We start from the raw sequence: 14,517 nt of genomic DNA on the forward strand, positions 1-14,517 counted from the left end.
ACATTCCCAGTACCCTTGCTCATTAGAGGTACTTTTCTGGGTGTAAATTTTACCCTTTACAGGAGACAATTAAGGATGAAGACTAAATGTTTAAACCTACTGTCCACATTTCTCATCATGGTGAATACAATCTCCTCCCCACTTTCCTTTGCTGCTCCTTTCCTTTTGAAAGGACACCTGTGAGTGTAACAGAGCTCAAATCTGACAAGATGTAATTATTTTAGATAAATTGTCTAACTTTAGGCAACAAATTATTGCAAAAAAATTACATACCAAGTCAGCTAGCAAATAAAGAACCAGAATTGTGAGTTTGTTTGGTGTTCAACGGTGCTTTACAGCTCTGCTTCTAGACCAGCTCAGCTGCAGAAACATTTCAGATTCAAAATGGACAGCTGGAATGGAAACATGTCATTTGTAGAATGATCCACTTTTTAACTGCTGGATATAAAATAGTAATTAAAATTATTTTAGTGCTTTGGGCATGCGTTAACAAAAAAACTCAGAAAACAAAACAGTTCTGAACATCGTCATAAAATTAATGCTTCCTTCTAAGAGGCCTGAGTACCTGAGTACTCCCCAGATCCCAGCCACACTATTCTCCAAGCAGTGTCATGGATGCCACCTAAACCACTCCAAGTCACCAACACAGCACACAGAATCCATTAGATGAGAGTGTGATATATTTTATTAGAAGGACACTCATTTTTAAATGACACTGAAAAGATGATTTTCCAACTGAATTTCCAAGTTCAAGTTTCCAAGAAAGCTGAATGGTCAGAGCTGTAGTAAACGATATAGGTGAAATCACATCATAACTCTCACATATAAAAAATAACTCATTATTACTTGGCTTTTTTATTCAAGTGCAGCACAGATACTCCCCTTGAAACAATACCTTCAAAACATTTAAGAACATAACTGTCAAAAATATAAAATATGCACATTAAAAAAAATCTAAACCACAAATATTTAACAACCTAAGACATATTCACAATGTAATTTCTTCATCATTTTACAGTATTTATCTCAAATACTGTAAGAAGATCCAAGTCTGAAAATATTTGTACTTTAAACTACCACAAGAGTGTAAGAGCATAAAAAATACAGGAAAATATCCACCAACATTTAGCACAATCTATATATTGTACCCCAAGAGAGAAAACAAGTGTGTGCCACAGGTCACACATTCATCACAAATTGTGATGTGACATCAGAGAGCTGTTGCTGGTGGAACAGCAGCTCTGGTCTTAGCTGGTAAAAACATGCTCAAAGCTTGTGAGTGGGGACACAGTGGTCTGTGAGAATGTGTGTTTAGGCATTTAGCAGTTTAATTTAGTTGGATAAGAAACAATGTAATGTTTTCCTGTTGTTAAACATTGCCATCTGTACCTCTGGCACACAAATTAAAAAAAGAAGGGTGTGACCATTAAAAGTACGTGTCCTGAGATTTCCTTCTTCAGGGGGCAAAGAGGTTAAAATGGAAAAGCTGATCTGTATATAAATCAGGAACACATGTGGTAATGAGAACAAACAGCAGCCAACAGGCAGGCGGGGACAACTTCTCCAGGCAGGCACAAAATGAGACAGACAAAATACCATCTACTGGAAAAGGGAAGGAAGCAACTGATTTTCACTTTGAAATTGGTAAGTTTAACCAATTCTATTAAGTCTTAATGATTACTTAAGGGCTTGCAATTAACTCTGAGTTTTAAAACTTGGTTTCACTGAGAAGCTCTCTGTCCAGTAGTGCAAAGCAGCATTGCTTTGGCATTAATATTGGTTTCTATCTGTACAAAATCAAGAGATGATCTTAATACGTGTAATCTATGTGTTTTGTAACTAATTGAAATAACAAAAGAGTTGAGACATTGACTTCTTCTTAAAGTCAAATGTTTGTGCCTGCAGCCTACCTACTGGAAGTAGATACCAGCAGCCAGTCTCCTACTGAGGCTTGATTTCTTTGGAAATAAATGCAATATTTAACGTACTAAGTTATAGTTCACTTAAAGCTAAGAAATATATCACAGTTGTGAATAATAACCCCTTTGATATACCAGCGGCAAGCCCCCAGATATTAACTCAATTAAAGTAAGTCTTTATCTTCAACTTAAGACTTGTTCCTTGACAGAGGCAGAAAAGATAAAGAGAACATTACGGATCACAAAGCACTGAATTTTCAAGTGTAAAGTCGTACCAAAATCTTGATAAATTATCATTGATGTTGTAGGTGAGCAGGCGGTCAGGAACGTCACTGCGGGTGCCCTGCACTGCTAACACATGTGGTGCGAGGGCAAAGGGGACATCGCTCAGGAGGTCTGACATGAAAGGGCTGCTTTCCAAAGCCTGGCTCCTTTGATTTCCCATCTCTGTGCTTGATACAGTCAACTGTGACCGCTGCCCTGTATTTATCTAAAGAGAACAGAAGAACAGAAATTTACACACTACAAATCAGGCAGCTATGGCATTTTACTTAGAACCACAAGGACCTACTAAAAGGGAAACAAAAAAACCCCAAATAAATAAATAAAAGGAGTTTCAGAGTTCAGTTTAGGTAGATCTAAAATAGCAGTTCTTAATACATGTTGATATAATTATTTGGCTCAGGCCCACCAGAATTAAGGCTACAACAAAAATAAGACTCTTTGTAATGATTACTGAGATCACAGAAGCACAGAATATGCTGAGTTGGAAGGGAAATTAGGATCATTGAGTCCAACTCCTGACTCTGCACAGAACACCCTAAGAGTCACACCATGTGTCTGAGAATGTTGTCCAAACACTTCTTGAACTCAGACAGGCTACCCAGCATTACTCTGCATTTATGAAACCCATAAAGCTCTTGGGACTTTTTGTCATTATGTTCAGTCTTGTTTAGGGGAAATTACTTCATACAATTCCTTTCATAAACTGATGAAGCTCCATCTTTTGTTCCCCCCATGCCTTTCATGAAGCAGCCCAAGAAAAGCATGACTTTCATGATTAAGAACTGTCCTATCCCAGTTATTTCAAAGGATGAATGATGTTGCTTTCCAGTGTAAAACAGAATTGTATGACTGGCTGGTAAGTTCTATTATATAGGGAAATAGATGCAGTACCAAATATATTCTTTGTAGAAAAACAAAGTTAAATCTTAAAAAAAAACCACCAACAACCTAAGAACCAAAACCAACAAGGAAATAAAAAAACTTGCCATACAGAAGTAGTCAACAAAATTTAGAGAATAATGTTGGACGCAATAGACTTGCCAATATGATCTTACTAAGTGTTTATCCTGACACTTTGACCATTTTAAAAACAAAGAAAATACTATTTACTCTGCCTCTAGAAATCAAATGTACATTTTTTACTGTTTATAGCAATAAAATTCTATACAAATTGATACCTCTCATAATGATGTTCCTGATAACAGGCTCTGAGCAACCTGGTCTAGTGGAAGGTGTCCCTGGCAATGGCAGGGGAGTTGGGAGTTGATGATCTTTAAGGATCCTTCCAACCCAAACCACTACATGATTCTGTGATCTCTAGGAGGGAGATGTTTGTTGTAAGGATTTCTACTTTGTATCAGCACACATACAGAGATATTCAGTAACGTGTTCGAAAGTGTTTAACCAGTCATGTCTGAGCCATGAACGCAGACAGGAATTTCTGACTTTGATGAAGTCCAGACTTCTTCCTTTCAACCTCCCATATTCAACATGCAGCCAGAAAACTCCAAAGCTTACAGAGCTCTTAGGGAAGGAAGAGCACAGAAAGCTTGAAACACTAATTTGGTATTCACTTGATCCCAAGAGTGAAATGGGTCCAGTCATATGGAGGTTGCCTGCCTCCATGATTTTTAGGGGTGTTGTGCTGCTCAATACCTCACCTGTGCTAAAGCTGAATGTCCCAGATCATGGCTGTTCCAGAGAACCTGAGGGCGTTGCTGTCTGACAGAAGAACAGTTTGGGGGGAGGGGTGGTGGTGGGTGCTTTGTTTTCTTGCCCAGAGCATTTAGCCCAGGGAAAAGATACTCCATCTTCTTCCCAAAGAAAGGACTGGCTTTGCCTTGAACACAACCTGAGCACTAGTCGTTCCTTACACAACCCAGCATTTCCTCTGGCAGGACAGATAAACCAATGCAAAACCTTCTATTAACCTGCCAACCACAAGTCAACAGTGACACAAATAACCTTGCCAGGCTGTGTCACAGCCAGCACTGTCCTGGGTGGCACCTGCTCCTCCACAGCCTGCAGGGACACAAGGGTTAGTGAGTGGTGCTGCACTGAAAGGAGCCCTCACTTGGAAGATTTTGTTCATACTCACAATGATTTGAAACCTAAGGCTTAAGATAAACTTCCCAAGATCTGTTACTATCGTGTCACGGGATAATAATGTAAAATTTCTGAAGGTTAAGAAGTTTATTAAAAGGAGTGACTGCTACATACAGCTACTAACCTTACTGGTTATGATCCAATACACTAGAGGAGCAACATTCTCCATGCTACTGTAATACTGGTATGCCTGTTACTACAGAATTCCTACAGCTAAAGTTTACAGATGTGTCTTTATTTTTCCTGTCTTTCCTTTCCTCAGTTCTCCATTTTTAGATGTAGTTAACAGCTCTTCAGAAAGCTACATGCAACAGCAGAGGCAGCAGCTGATGGGAAAGATTTATTTTGGCTTTCCTTACTGATTCTGGTACCTTTAGAGGACAGGGAAAATAGGAAAGATAGCAGAGAAGTCAGGAAGATAGTCTGCAGAAAGAAGACTAGAAAGTCTTCCAGCTTTCCAAGCTGTGAGCAAAAAACCATGGGCAATAGTACTGGAAATCTGTGAGTTCGGAAAAACACTAAAACCTCTTGTACTTTTTTCATCAGCACAGTTATCTCCAATCAGCTCTCCCTTGAAGAGGTATTAGCTTCTATGGCTGCTCATTGCTAACATTTTGAGAGAGGTCTTCCTTCTTGCCAGGGCCCAAGGTATGCACTAGAACAGAAGCCATAAACATCTTCTGGTACAGACATATTCTCTTGCTAAGAACACTGCCAAACAGACAGAACATTTATTTAAGTTAATATTCATCTGAAAGAATGCTCCACAACACTTCAGGTGAGTCCTTAAATTTGTTGCTGCTGTAAACTTAAAAAACTTCTCTTAATTTCTACTCGGCAGGAATTTATTACATTCCCTCTTGAAAGAAAGAACTTGTGGATCATTTATTGAGGTGCTGGTATTTGCTTGTCTTTCATCACTCCCATATTCTGAAGGGAAGCCAGAAAGCCCCAGCTGAAAAACTGGGTTACATCTAGGAATCAATTAAACTAGATCTTCAAAGACCTTTCTGCCTCCCTCCCCTCCCACATTTCAGGGGAAAATGATCCTCACTCACTGTCCTATTCCCATCATTCAGATGATAATCAGAAATCCCTAGAATCTAATGTTTATTTTGATTGGCAAATTATACTTTTATGAACACCTGTTTATATCTCGATTGTCCCCCAAGCTGGGTGAACACAATTTACAATTCAAATTAGACCATCACATGACAAAACTAACATAAAGAGGGGAAAAAAAGTCAGAGCAAGAACAAAGCATCTTGCATCTTTTTTCCTCCATAAACCTTCCATTTGTTAGAGTGGTGCTAAATGGGCAGACCCAGAAATTAAAACCCTTTCTGTACATAGCAGATACAATATACTGACAGTGGTGGAGCAAGGACCACCTTTGCTAACTCCCAAGTCCCACTCCATAGTTGAAAGCAAGACTGCACTAAGGAAGGATGAATTACATTAGAATCATTTTACTGTGAAAGCATCATTTTACCAAACTCAATCTCTGCATACTGTCAGTGAGGTTCTTAACAGTCTTAATAGGTTATGATACTATTTGAAGAGTCAAAATAGTATCAGACAGAAAGCCCAAAACGGTTAACATAAACATAGTACTGGTAAGAAACAAAGGAAAGTGTCAGGTCAGTTTAACAAATGCCATGATCTTATCTTAATTCCAGTGGTCTTTGGGTCTTAGTTTACTCAACCCCTCATGAGAAGGTCTTGGGCCTAAGATCCATTCACAACACAAATGAAAAAAGAGTCTGGATTTTCTATTTCAGTTTCACATTTAATCCACTACTATCTCTGCCATGAAAACAGTTATTTTTAATGATCTTAAAAAGTTTGCATTCACTTTTTCATTTATAAGAAATCACATTTTATATTACTTCTCTATATGAAAAAAAAAGTTCCTGTCCTGAAGAATTCAGGTAACAAGAAGTAATTTTTCAGTTCTGCCTAGAGCAGTCACCACGGGCAGTCATTGCCCCTTGCTGTGCAGAACTGTTTCTTAGCGTTCCTGCAGTGATATTTAGATGTTGGCCTCCTGTGCAAGACCCTATCAAACCAGACATGTTTCTGTGCTTCCAAAATGTGAAGATATCCTTTAAATGGGCTAAGATGTATTTCATCCATATGCTGGAGAGCCCACCTGAGTGAAAAGGCCTTGCTGAAGCCAACCTCTCCAGCAGGCTTTCAGGTAATGTGATGAAGAACTGGACACTCTGGTGGAGAGCATCAGTCACCCATGGGTGCCGAGGTCACTTCCAGCACAAACACCGGCACAGAATGCTGTGATGCAACCCAGGTCAAGGTTATGAAATGGCTTGTGCTTTATGCACGCATTCTTCAAGCATATATAGAACTGCAAGTCCTAGAGAATTTGATATTGCACATTAGTCACACTGGTTCCTACTGAAATGCCTAACTTACTTAGCCAGAGTACATTCAGAGCATATTATCTGGACATTAGCTAAACTAAGCACTGCCAAATGCTGTGACACACAATCCTCTTGTGAGAAATATTCCTTGAATGGACCGAGAAGATCACTGATTTACATTTCACCATACACCCAGGAGTCAAAAAATTAGTAAAAATTATATAAGGTGTGGCAATAAAATTTAATTCAAATAAGCAAGGTGTCTTCTGCATTCTTGGTTTGCAATCCAAAAGAACAGAGAGAAAAGAAACACTATGTAAATATATATAGTAGCTGGCCACCAGATACTAATTATTCCCTGAAAAAAAATGTCATTTTGTAACTAAAAACGTATAAAACTACCCTCTAAAGTAAATTATTCCTTTTTTCTCTTTGTTAAAAGATGTTTCTTAGCTGTTTTTAAAAACATCTAATTTTCTGCATGTCTTTGTATTAACCACAGTTTGCCAAGAGTCTCATAAGGAAGAAAAACTGCACATTTTACAATGTACTGAGAAGATGGATTTACAGTGCTCTGAAGGAAAATCAAAGATTAGTGCCAGCATTATTATCATCCAAATCCTTGAACAAGGTTTACGATCAAAAGTGATTAATTAAGAAAAAATTACACTTTCTGTAAAAAACAGGGGGTTTTTTTTATAGAAACAGATCTATTTTTCTTTTAAAAACAGCCTCAAGAAAGAAACAGTACCTTCAGTCTTCCAGAATATTTAGTAAATATCCAGCAGTATAATACCTATGACAGACACTTGCTATATTACTGGTGGTAAAGAATTATCTTTATTTCAGGCAACTTCATGGTATTACTGGAAATAGTGAATCATAAGGTATCTAGAATTTATTTAGCACTATGCAGTAGTTACTGATGTATCTAGAAATGGAAATTGTCATATGGGATTGTTCCTCCAATGTGTTTTGGTTGATGCTTTAGGGTACTTACTAGATGTCTTTAGAAAATTTGTGGGAATTCTGGAATGAGTATCTCCATTGATAACAACAATTCACTTTTCAAATAAAAATGGTAATGGCAAAGATGAACAGAGGAGGAAAGAAAAAATACTCACAAGGTTTGCATTAAAAAATTTAACACAGGGGAACAGAATCCCAGAATCAATTAGATTGGAAAAGACCTTTGGGATCACGGAGTCCAACCTATCACCAAACACCACCTTGTCAACCAGACGATGGCACTGAATGCCATGGCCAGGCTTTCCTTAAACACCTCCAGGGATTGTGACTCCATCACCTCTCTGACCAGTCCATTCCAATTTTAACAACCCCTTCTGTGAAGAAATTCTTTCTGATGTCCAAAATTCCTTCTGATGTCCAAGCAGGATCAGTAAAACCTTGCTGGTGGTGGGGAAAGTGCACAACATGATAATTTTCAAGTCCCACAAAACCCCCAAGCCAAAACATTAACACAAAACCACCCCAACACACCAGTAAGTATGTGACCTGCATCCTTACAGGACTACAAGAGCAAACCCACCTGGACAAGCACAACACAGATGCCCTGTGGTTTCAGAAAGCCACGTGTGAATAATGAGAGCTGCTATTCTTTCAAGGGTCACGCAAAACTTTAATCAGCCCTCCCCTCCAGAGACTCAAGAGAAAAGTTATTCTTAGCTGGGAGAGCAAAATGAGATGTAAGAAGTGCTGGAGACCTTGCAGTAGCTTGTTACTATATCCAAATTTCTTCAGCTTGCTTGCTTGCTTTCTTAGCAGAATTGCAGCGTCTGGGATTGCAAGAGTGGCCAAGGACTGGTGCTCTCAGGGGTTGCAGGAGGGCAGACCTACAGGCTGAAAGGTTTGGGTTAACCCTGAGTCCTTGGAGAAGCTTTTAAAAGCAAGAATGGTTCTCAGTGGAAATCAGCTTTTCCATTTGCTTTGGGGTCTAGTTTCCAAGCTTCTTAGGAAACTTATTTTGTAATACAGCAGCAATTTGTCTTTCTTAAAGACCTCCTGCTACCTGTAGAAGTTTATCAATACTGCTATTCACAGTAAAACAGAACCAATTTTAAAAAAAAGAGTTTAAGAATATTTTAACTAATTTTTACATACATTTTAGGTATTTTTCTTTCTCCTCTAGAGCATGCTTTTCAGCTGTTTCTTAACTAGAATGTAATCAAGGTCAGGTTAATGTCACTGAAATCTTAAAGAAAAAAATTCTAAAGAAACAATGAAAAGAGGCTCTGACATTCTATAATTTTTCTTTTTTACAGCAAAGCTCCTCATGTAGTGTCTTGGCCTGCAAAGAACAGCAGGGAAAGTTTTGCTGAACCACACTTTCAGTATCAATACTGATGTACATTTCTGAATCCTCATTGGCATTAAAGCAATTGGAAAAGTGTAATTACTAGAACAAGTCCATAGTGTAAATGCAGAATAAACTTGCTGTAATGAGATGTGATTATTACCCTCTCAAACAGCCATAAAGAGGGGGAGAACTGCAAGGCCACCATTTGAACTCTGGATACTCTGAATGTTCCATGGTTAAAGTGTGTTAATGTAAAAAAATTTGCACTTTCTCTAAAAGAGATTTTTTTTTTCCAGAAGCAGACCTATTTTTCTTAATAATCCTAGTAAATACTAGAGATGCCTGTGAGTTTTATTTATGAGAACTTATAGAATGTAATTCTACCTGAAAAGTACTCTAAAGACCACAAAAGACTTCAAATCTAGTGTCTAAACCAACTGCCTCATTTTGTCATCCTAGAAAAAAAAAATTATTTTCTTTGTTACCAATTTTGCAAACTCAAACCAGTACAAGATGAAGGTTCTGGTTTTACTCAATTCCCTATAACAATACATCACAGGAAATATTTTGAGGCAGGTTAGTGATAAATTTAGCAAATACAGTGAATTTAATATAACCAAAATTGCATAATGATATTTTTATTTCTAATTCCTACTTTTATTCCTTTATTCCTAACTCCTATTATTTATTTCATTCAGTAATTGTTTGAAGACAGAGAACCAAAACATCACAAATGTGGGCACCTATAATGGGAAACTATGAAAAATATTCTAAAGCTTTATTAAAAATTATAAGGCTTAATTTCCCACCATTGAGTAAAGTAATTATGCTCTTATCTTTCCTTCTATCCCAACCAATTTCCCCACTGTTGGGTCTGATAACTGAAGACCTGTATCAACACTTATGCCCCCTCAATAGCAGGGCTCCTTTCTTTGCTGCCTCCCCGTTCCTCTCTGGAGGCCCCTGATTTTTAGGGCACCATCTTTACAGTGCAGTCCCCTCTGCAACACAATTATTGCAATAAAAATTATCTTAGAAGAAAGACAGGGGTGTGGGTTCAACAAGGAACAGTTTATCTAGATCCTCTGTTCCTTCAAAGTATTATGCAAGCTATTCATAGCAAAGATCTCAACATAATAAGCAACATGAACAATATTTAGTATATTGTGCTTCTGCTACTGCCAGGAAATGGTACTAACAAGGCCAGATTTTTTTTTACCTTTTTTCTGTAGCATGTGTGCTGGAAGATTAAAAAGTTAATGAAAATTACTATAGTAAGTGAAATGCAAGCCAGAAGAACTGTAACTGGAAATGCACACAGCTCTAGACATCCAGCACTGCATTCCACAACCACAAATCAGAAGTGAAGGACAAGTCAATATATTGCAAAATGAACAGGCAAGTCTGATAAATGCTGATAATGGATTTGTTTTGTAACTTCAGTATCATCCAGAAGCACAAAGCATTTACATTTATTTTTCTGCTACCTTCATTCATGATGTAATGCAAAATTCAGATAACTAACTTTAAACATAGCCAGAGAATAGACTAAGACATTAATTTAGTATAAAACTTTAACAGCACAATTAAAACAATTTTTTTAAATTAAAAACCAGTATTTAAACAATTTGTTTTAATTTAGCAGCTACATTTCATTGATGTACTTAGTGACAACAAGATGTGGTATTTTCTCTACTGCTTCAAGCAAAAAAAATATCCTAAAGACTTTTGGGAGGTTGACCTCTTGAACAGCAGAAACTCAGACTAACTGGGTCTCTGCATTCATGTCTCTCTATCTCTTGTTCCCAACCCCTGCTACTGTAGAAGCTCCAACAGGGTAACCTGCTATGGTAGGAAAAAGATGACAGCTTCTCTGAGATGGCAGATGCCCATGGAGCAGAACCTCTGAAATGAGGGCTATACTGCATTCTCTCATTACTGTACTAAGTACATGAAAATCCAAGGACTTGAATGCAAAAGAGAGCTGTCTACAAGGAAAAAAACCAAGGAATTTTGACAAAAAGAAAAACAGTAAGAAAATATTTAGCAAACATAGTTGCACACAAAAATAAAGCCAATACATTTTCCAGCAAATCAGAGCAACTGGGAAAAGTATAGCTCAGAAGGTTGTTTTGTTGTTGGTTTGGGGTTTTTTTAAGGAAAGGAAATCTTTCCTTGAGTAACTGAGGGAGTCAGCAACATCAATGAAATATCTCACTAGATTGTCAATATCAATGAGAGGAAAAAGACAGAGGGGTAACAATTTCTATCAGAGGAAAGGAAAAGAAAATTATCTTGGATTCGACTTTCAGAAAAGAAGTAGAGGGAACAGAAAAGAATTACTAATCTGAACTCAGGTCAATCTTCCTCCAGAGATACCTGGGAACAACATCCTCAGTTGTGCCTTCAAGAGTTTTGTTAAGTAACTAAACCCCTGGATCTTAAAAGAATTCTTATACAGATGCATAAATAAAAATTGCTGTACCAAATGCTATGTTCTGAGGTTTTTATCATGCTGCTTAAATTCCAAGCATGGGGCAAGACTAGCAATATGTCCTGTTTACAAACTTAAATTATTTTAATGCCCTCCCCCCAAAAAAAAGTTAAGCAAGTATCTTCTCATGCAACTTTCCACCTGCTTTCTCCATAGAGATTTGGGTCAGTGAGAGAAAGGAAGGATGGGTATTTGACTTTAATTTCCTCCATAAACAGTCTGTTACTGGAACACTTGTCAACACCACCTTCAGCAAACAGGTTACCAGGAGCCAGAGTTTGTGAAAGCTTCAGTCTACAAACAGCAACAAGACTGAGTTGTCCTCAGCACTGACTGAGCAGACTTTTCAGATTCAGGAATAAAAGTGTCATGACTCTAAAAGCACCAAAAGACAAATTAATTAATTAATTAATTTAAAGGGAACTAATAGTGGTCCACCTCTTTTAAATAAGGTGGCCTCCTTGACTCCTTGTTCTCTATGGATGGAAAATAATTGGATCACGATGAAAAGGAAGAAGGGTGCATTTTATTTTTTTTTTTAGATAGATCTGATTTTATCTAGCAGTACTGTTAATGCCATTAAAACTGTAGAAACCCATTCTTAAAATTTGTAGTACTGGAAGTAGTACTTAAAATTTGTGGAAGCAAAGAAAAGAAAATTGTAAACAAATAACTTACATTTTATTTTGTATTTTTCAAAAATGCTTTGGAACAAAATTTGAATATGTTCTTCCCAGTGCACAGTCTCTTACAAGAAGGACAGGAACTGTGAAGTTCCAGTTTGGTTTTATCCAAGGCAAAAATTACAGCAGAACTACATTGTAGCAAAAGGATCAAACAACACTGATGGAAAGTACAGAAAAAACATATTCCTGTCTTAGCATTCTGGGCTGAAATGGGATAATTTCCATGTCATGGAAATGGACTGCCCACTGCTATTTGTGGTGAGTTTTCTGTTTGGTTATTCTTTTCCCTCTGAAAGTGGCAGTGCAACTAAGCTAAAGACTTTGTTGTTTCCCTTACTTGCTGTTTAGAGTAATTGTTAACGAGCTGTCCTACACTACAGTCTTTCACCCACCACGTTATGCTAATGCACCACCTTATAAATATCACTGTACCATATTCACACACAGTCTCATCAAGTAATGTATGATCTACACTGCATTTTAGATCAATTTTAATATTGGAAAAGCCCAGAAGGTTTGCTCTGAGAGGCAGGATGACTAACTGATCAATTTGTTGACAGCAGCAAAGTGAACCAGCATTACTGGCTTTTAGTCTAACCACATGTATTTGGGCAAGAGATACAGGATATTCAGTAGTTTTATCTGGGATTAGCTACTCAGAAGATCCCAAAATTAGAGAAAGGCTAAAAAATGTGATGGGAACATATGGGCACCTCGTTTGAGCATCTCTTGCTACAAATAACCAATCAATGTAACTGAATAAGCAAGCAATTAAACCAAACATACAGTGAGTCTCTGCCCAAACTAAACAGGGAATTATGCATGGTGTGCTTCTGCATACATCTGCCCTGATCCTCATTTGGTGTATATGTCTGAAAACCAGGCCAACTATACTATTTTATGAACTTTTTACTTTGCTATCTACAGGCACTGAATTATGAAAATATACCACGCCTGTGTGTCGTTCTTTCCCTACAGGATGACATTTTGTCTTCTGTTGCTCAAACCTCACAAATTGTGCAATCTGACTGCAGAACTGACTCCAGGCTCCACAGGCAGGGCTGTGGGAGAGGGGGCTGCTCCAATCCCTCTGTTGTGCTCATATGTATTTGCTGGCCAGAGAGAACATTCGTGTCCCACCTTGAAAGACTGTAAGGCTTCCTCAGTTCTTGTACTGCAATCTCAGCTGAAGTTACACAAAGGGTTTAACAGTATTTCACACTTGCAAAGTGCTATAGAAAAGTGTAAGACAGCACTGCATTGCATTTTTTTAAAATGAACTGTTTCCTAAGTTCAGAGAGGAAGTTGGTGACAACCACGTCAATTCACATCTCTCAATTCTCACTCAAGTTCCCTATATCTAAAAATATGCTTTCCTTAAAAAAAAAAAAAGACAATGGATATAGCATTAATGATGCTACAGTGATTACTAAGTATCTGAATGATCCCAGCTGGGTATCATGTTACACAAACAAGTCCAGCTATTCACCTCAGAATTGAGAAAAACCCTACAAGGTAGGGATAGTCTAGCAGGACATCCTGGGTCTTACTGGTTGAGCCTAGGTCAATAGCTTGCTCAAATCACAGTTTATAAAATATTGTTTGTGAGGCCACTGCAACTAATCCTTCAGACTTCCTCATATATGTGTACATACCTAATATATTTGGACATAATGTGTATATAAACCCTCCCCTTTCCCCTGAGTTGTCCAGTTGTTGTCCAGTAAGGGCAGACAAAAGCCCACTGGTCTATGTGTTCTAGAGATCTTCCCAGAATAAAAGGACCTCCTAAATATTTTGGTAAGTTATCTAACAGACAGTAATAGGAACATTATGATTTAATGAAGCTTTACAAAGCAAATATGTAATTGCACACTAATAGTTGTAACATGTAATAGCTGAAAAAGGTAATAGCTGTAATATGCAATATTTGATTTTTTTTTAGCTATTTACCTTCGTTCTCAGTAAGATCACAAGCATATACTGTGCCTTTCTTATCATATGCCAGCTCTACTTCATATGCACTTTCCATCTGTGCCTGCACATGGATTCCCCAATGAAGTCCCAGCTATTTACCATACACACAAGGGATGAAGGAAGCTAAGGAAGGTGATGTCCATTCCAGCTGCCCAGGAGCCATTCTTATTTAAAGAGAATGTTAAAGCTTCACTTCTTACAGCTTATGATTGTGCATGATAGTTGAGTAAAACACAACATTTTTCTTCTGATGGTACCAGTTTCTCTTTTAAGAAAAAAGTATATGCTTGATGACTTGCTGCAGACAGTCTTATTCCAGTCCCTTCTAAGAGTGGATAATTTAATTAAGTGA

General features: G+C 37.7%; 1 protein-coding gene across 3 annotated transcripts in view; it reads right to left on the reverse strand.

Moving 5' to 3' along the window:
- Positions 1 to 693: 693 nt before the first annotated feature.
- Positions 694 to 14,517, reverse strand: part of UMAD1 (UBAP1-MVB12-associated (UMA) domain containing 1) — a 79,151-nt gene continuing 65,327 nt past the window's right edge. For all 3 annotated transcript variants that reach the window (XM_084201996.1, XM_084201997.1, XM_084201998.1), the window contains exon 5: positions 694 to 2,409. In XM_084201996.1, the coding sequence (XP_084058122.1) occupies positions 2,152 to 2,409 (258 nt within the window). In that variant the 3' untranslated portion in view covers positions 694 to 2,151. The remainder of the gene's footprint in view (positions 2,410 to 14,517) is intronic.

Source organism: Fringilla coelebs, assembly GCF_963513975.1.
Source record: "Fringilla coelebs genome assembly, chromosome: 1".
Taxonomy (NCBI): Eukaryota; Metazoa; Chordata; class Aves; order Passeriformes; family Fringillidae; genus Fringilla; species Fringilla coelebs.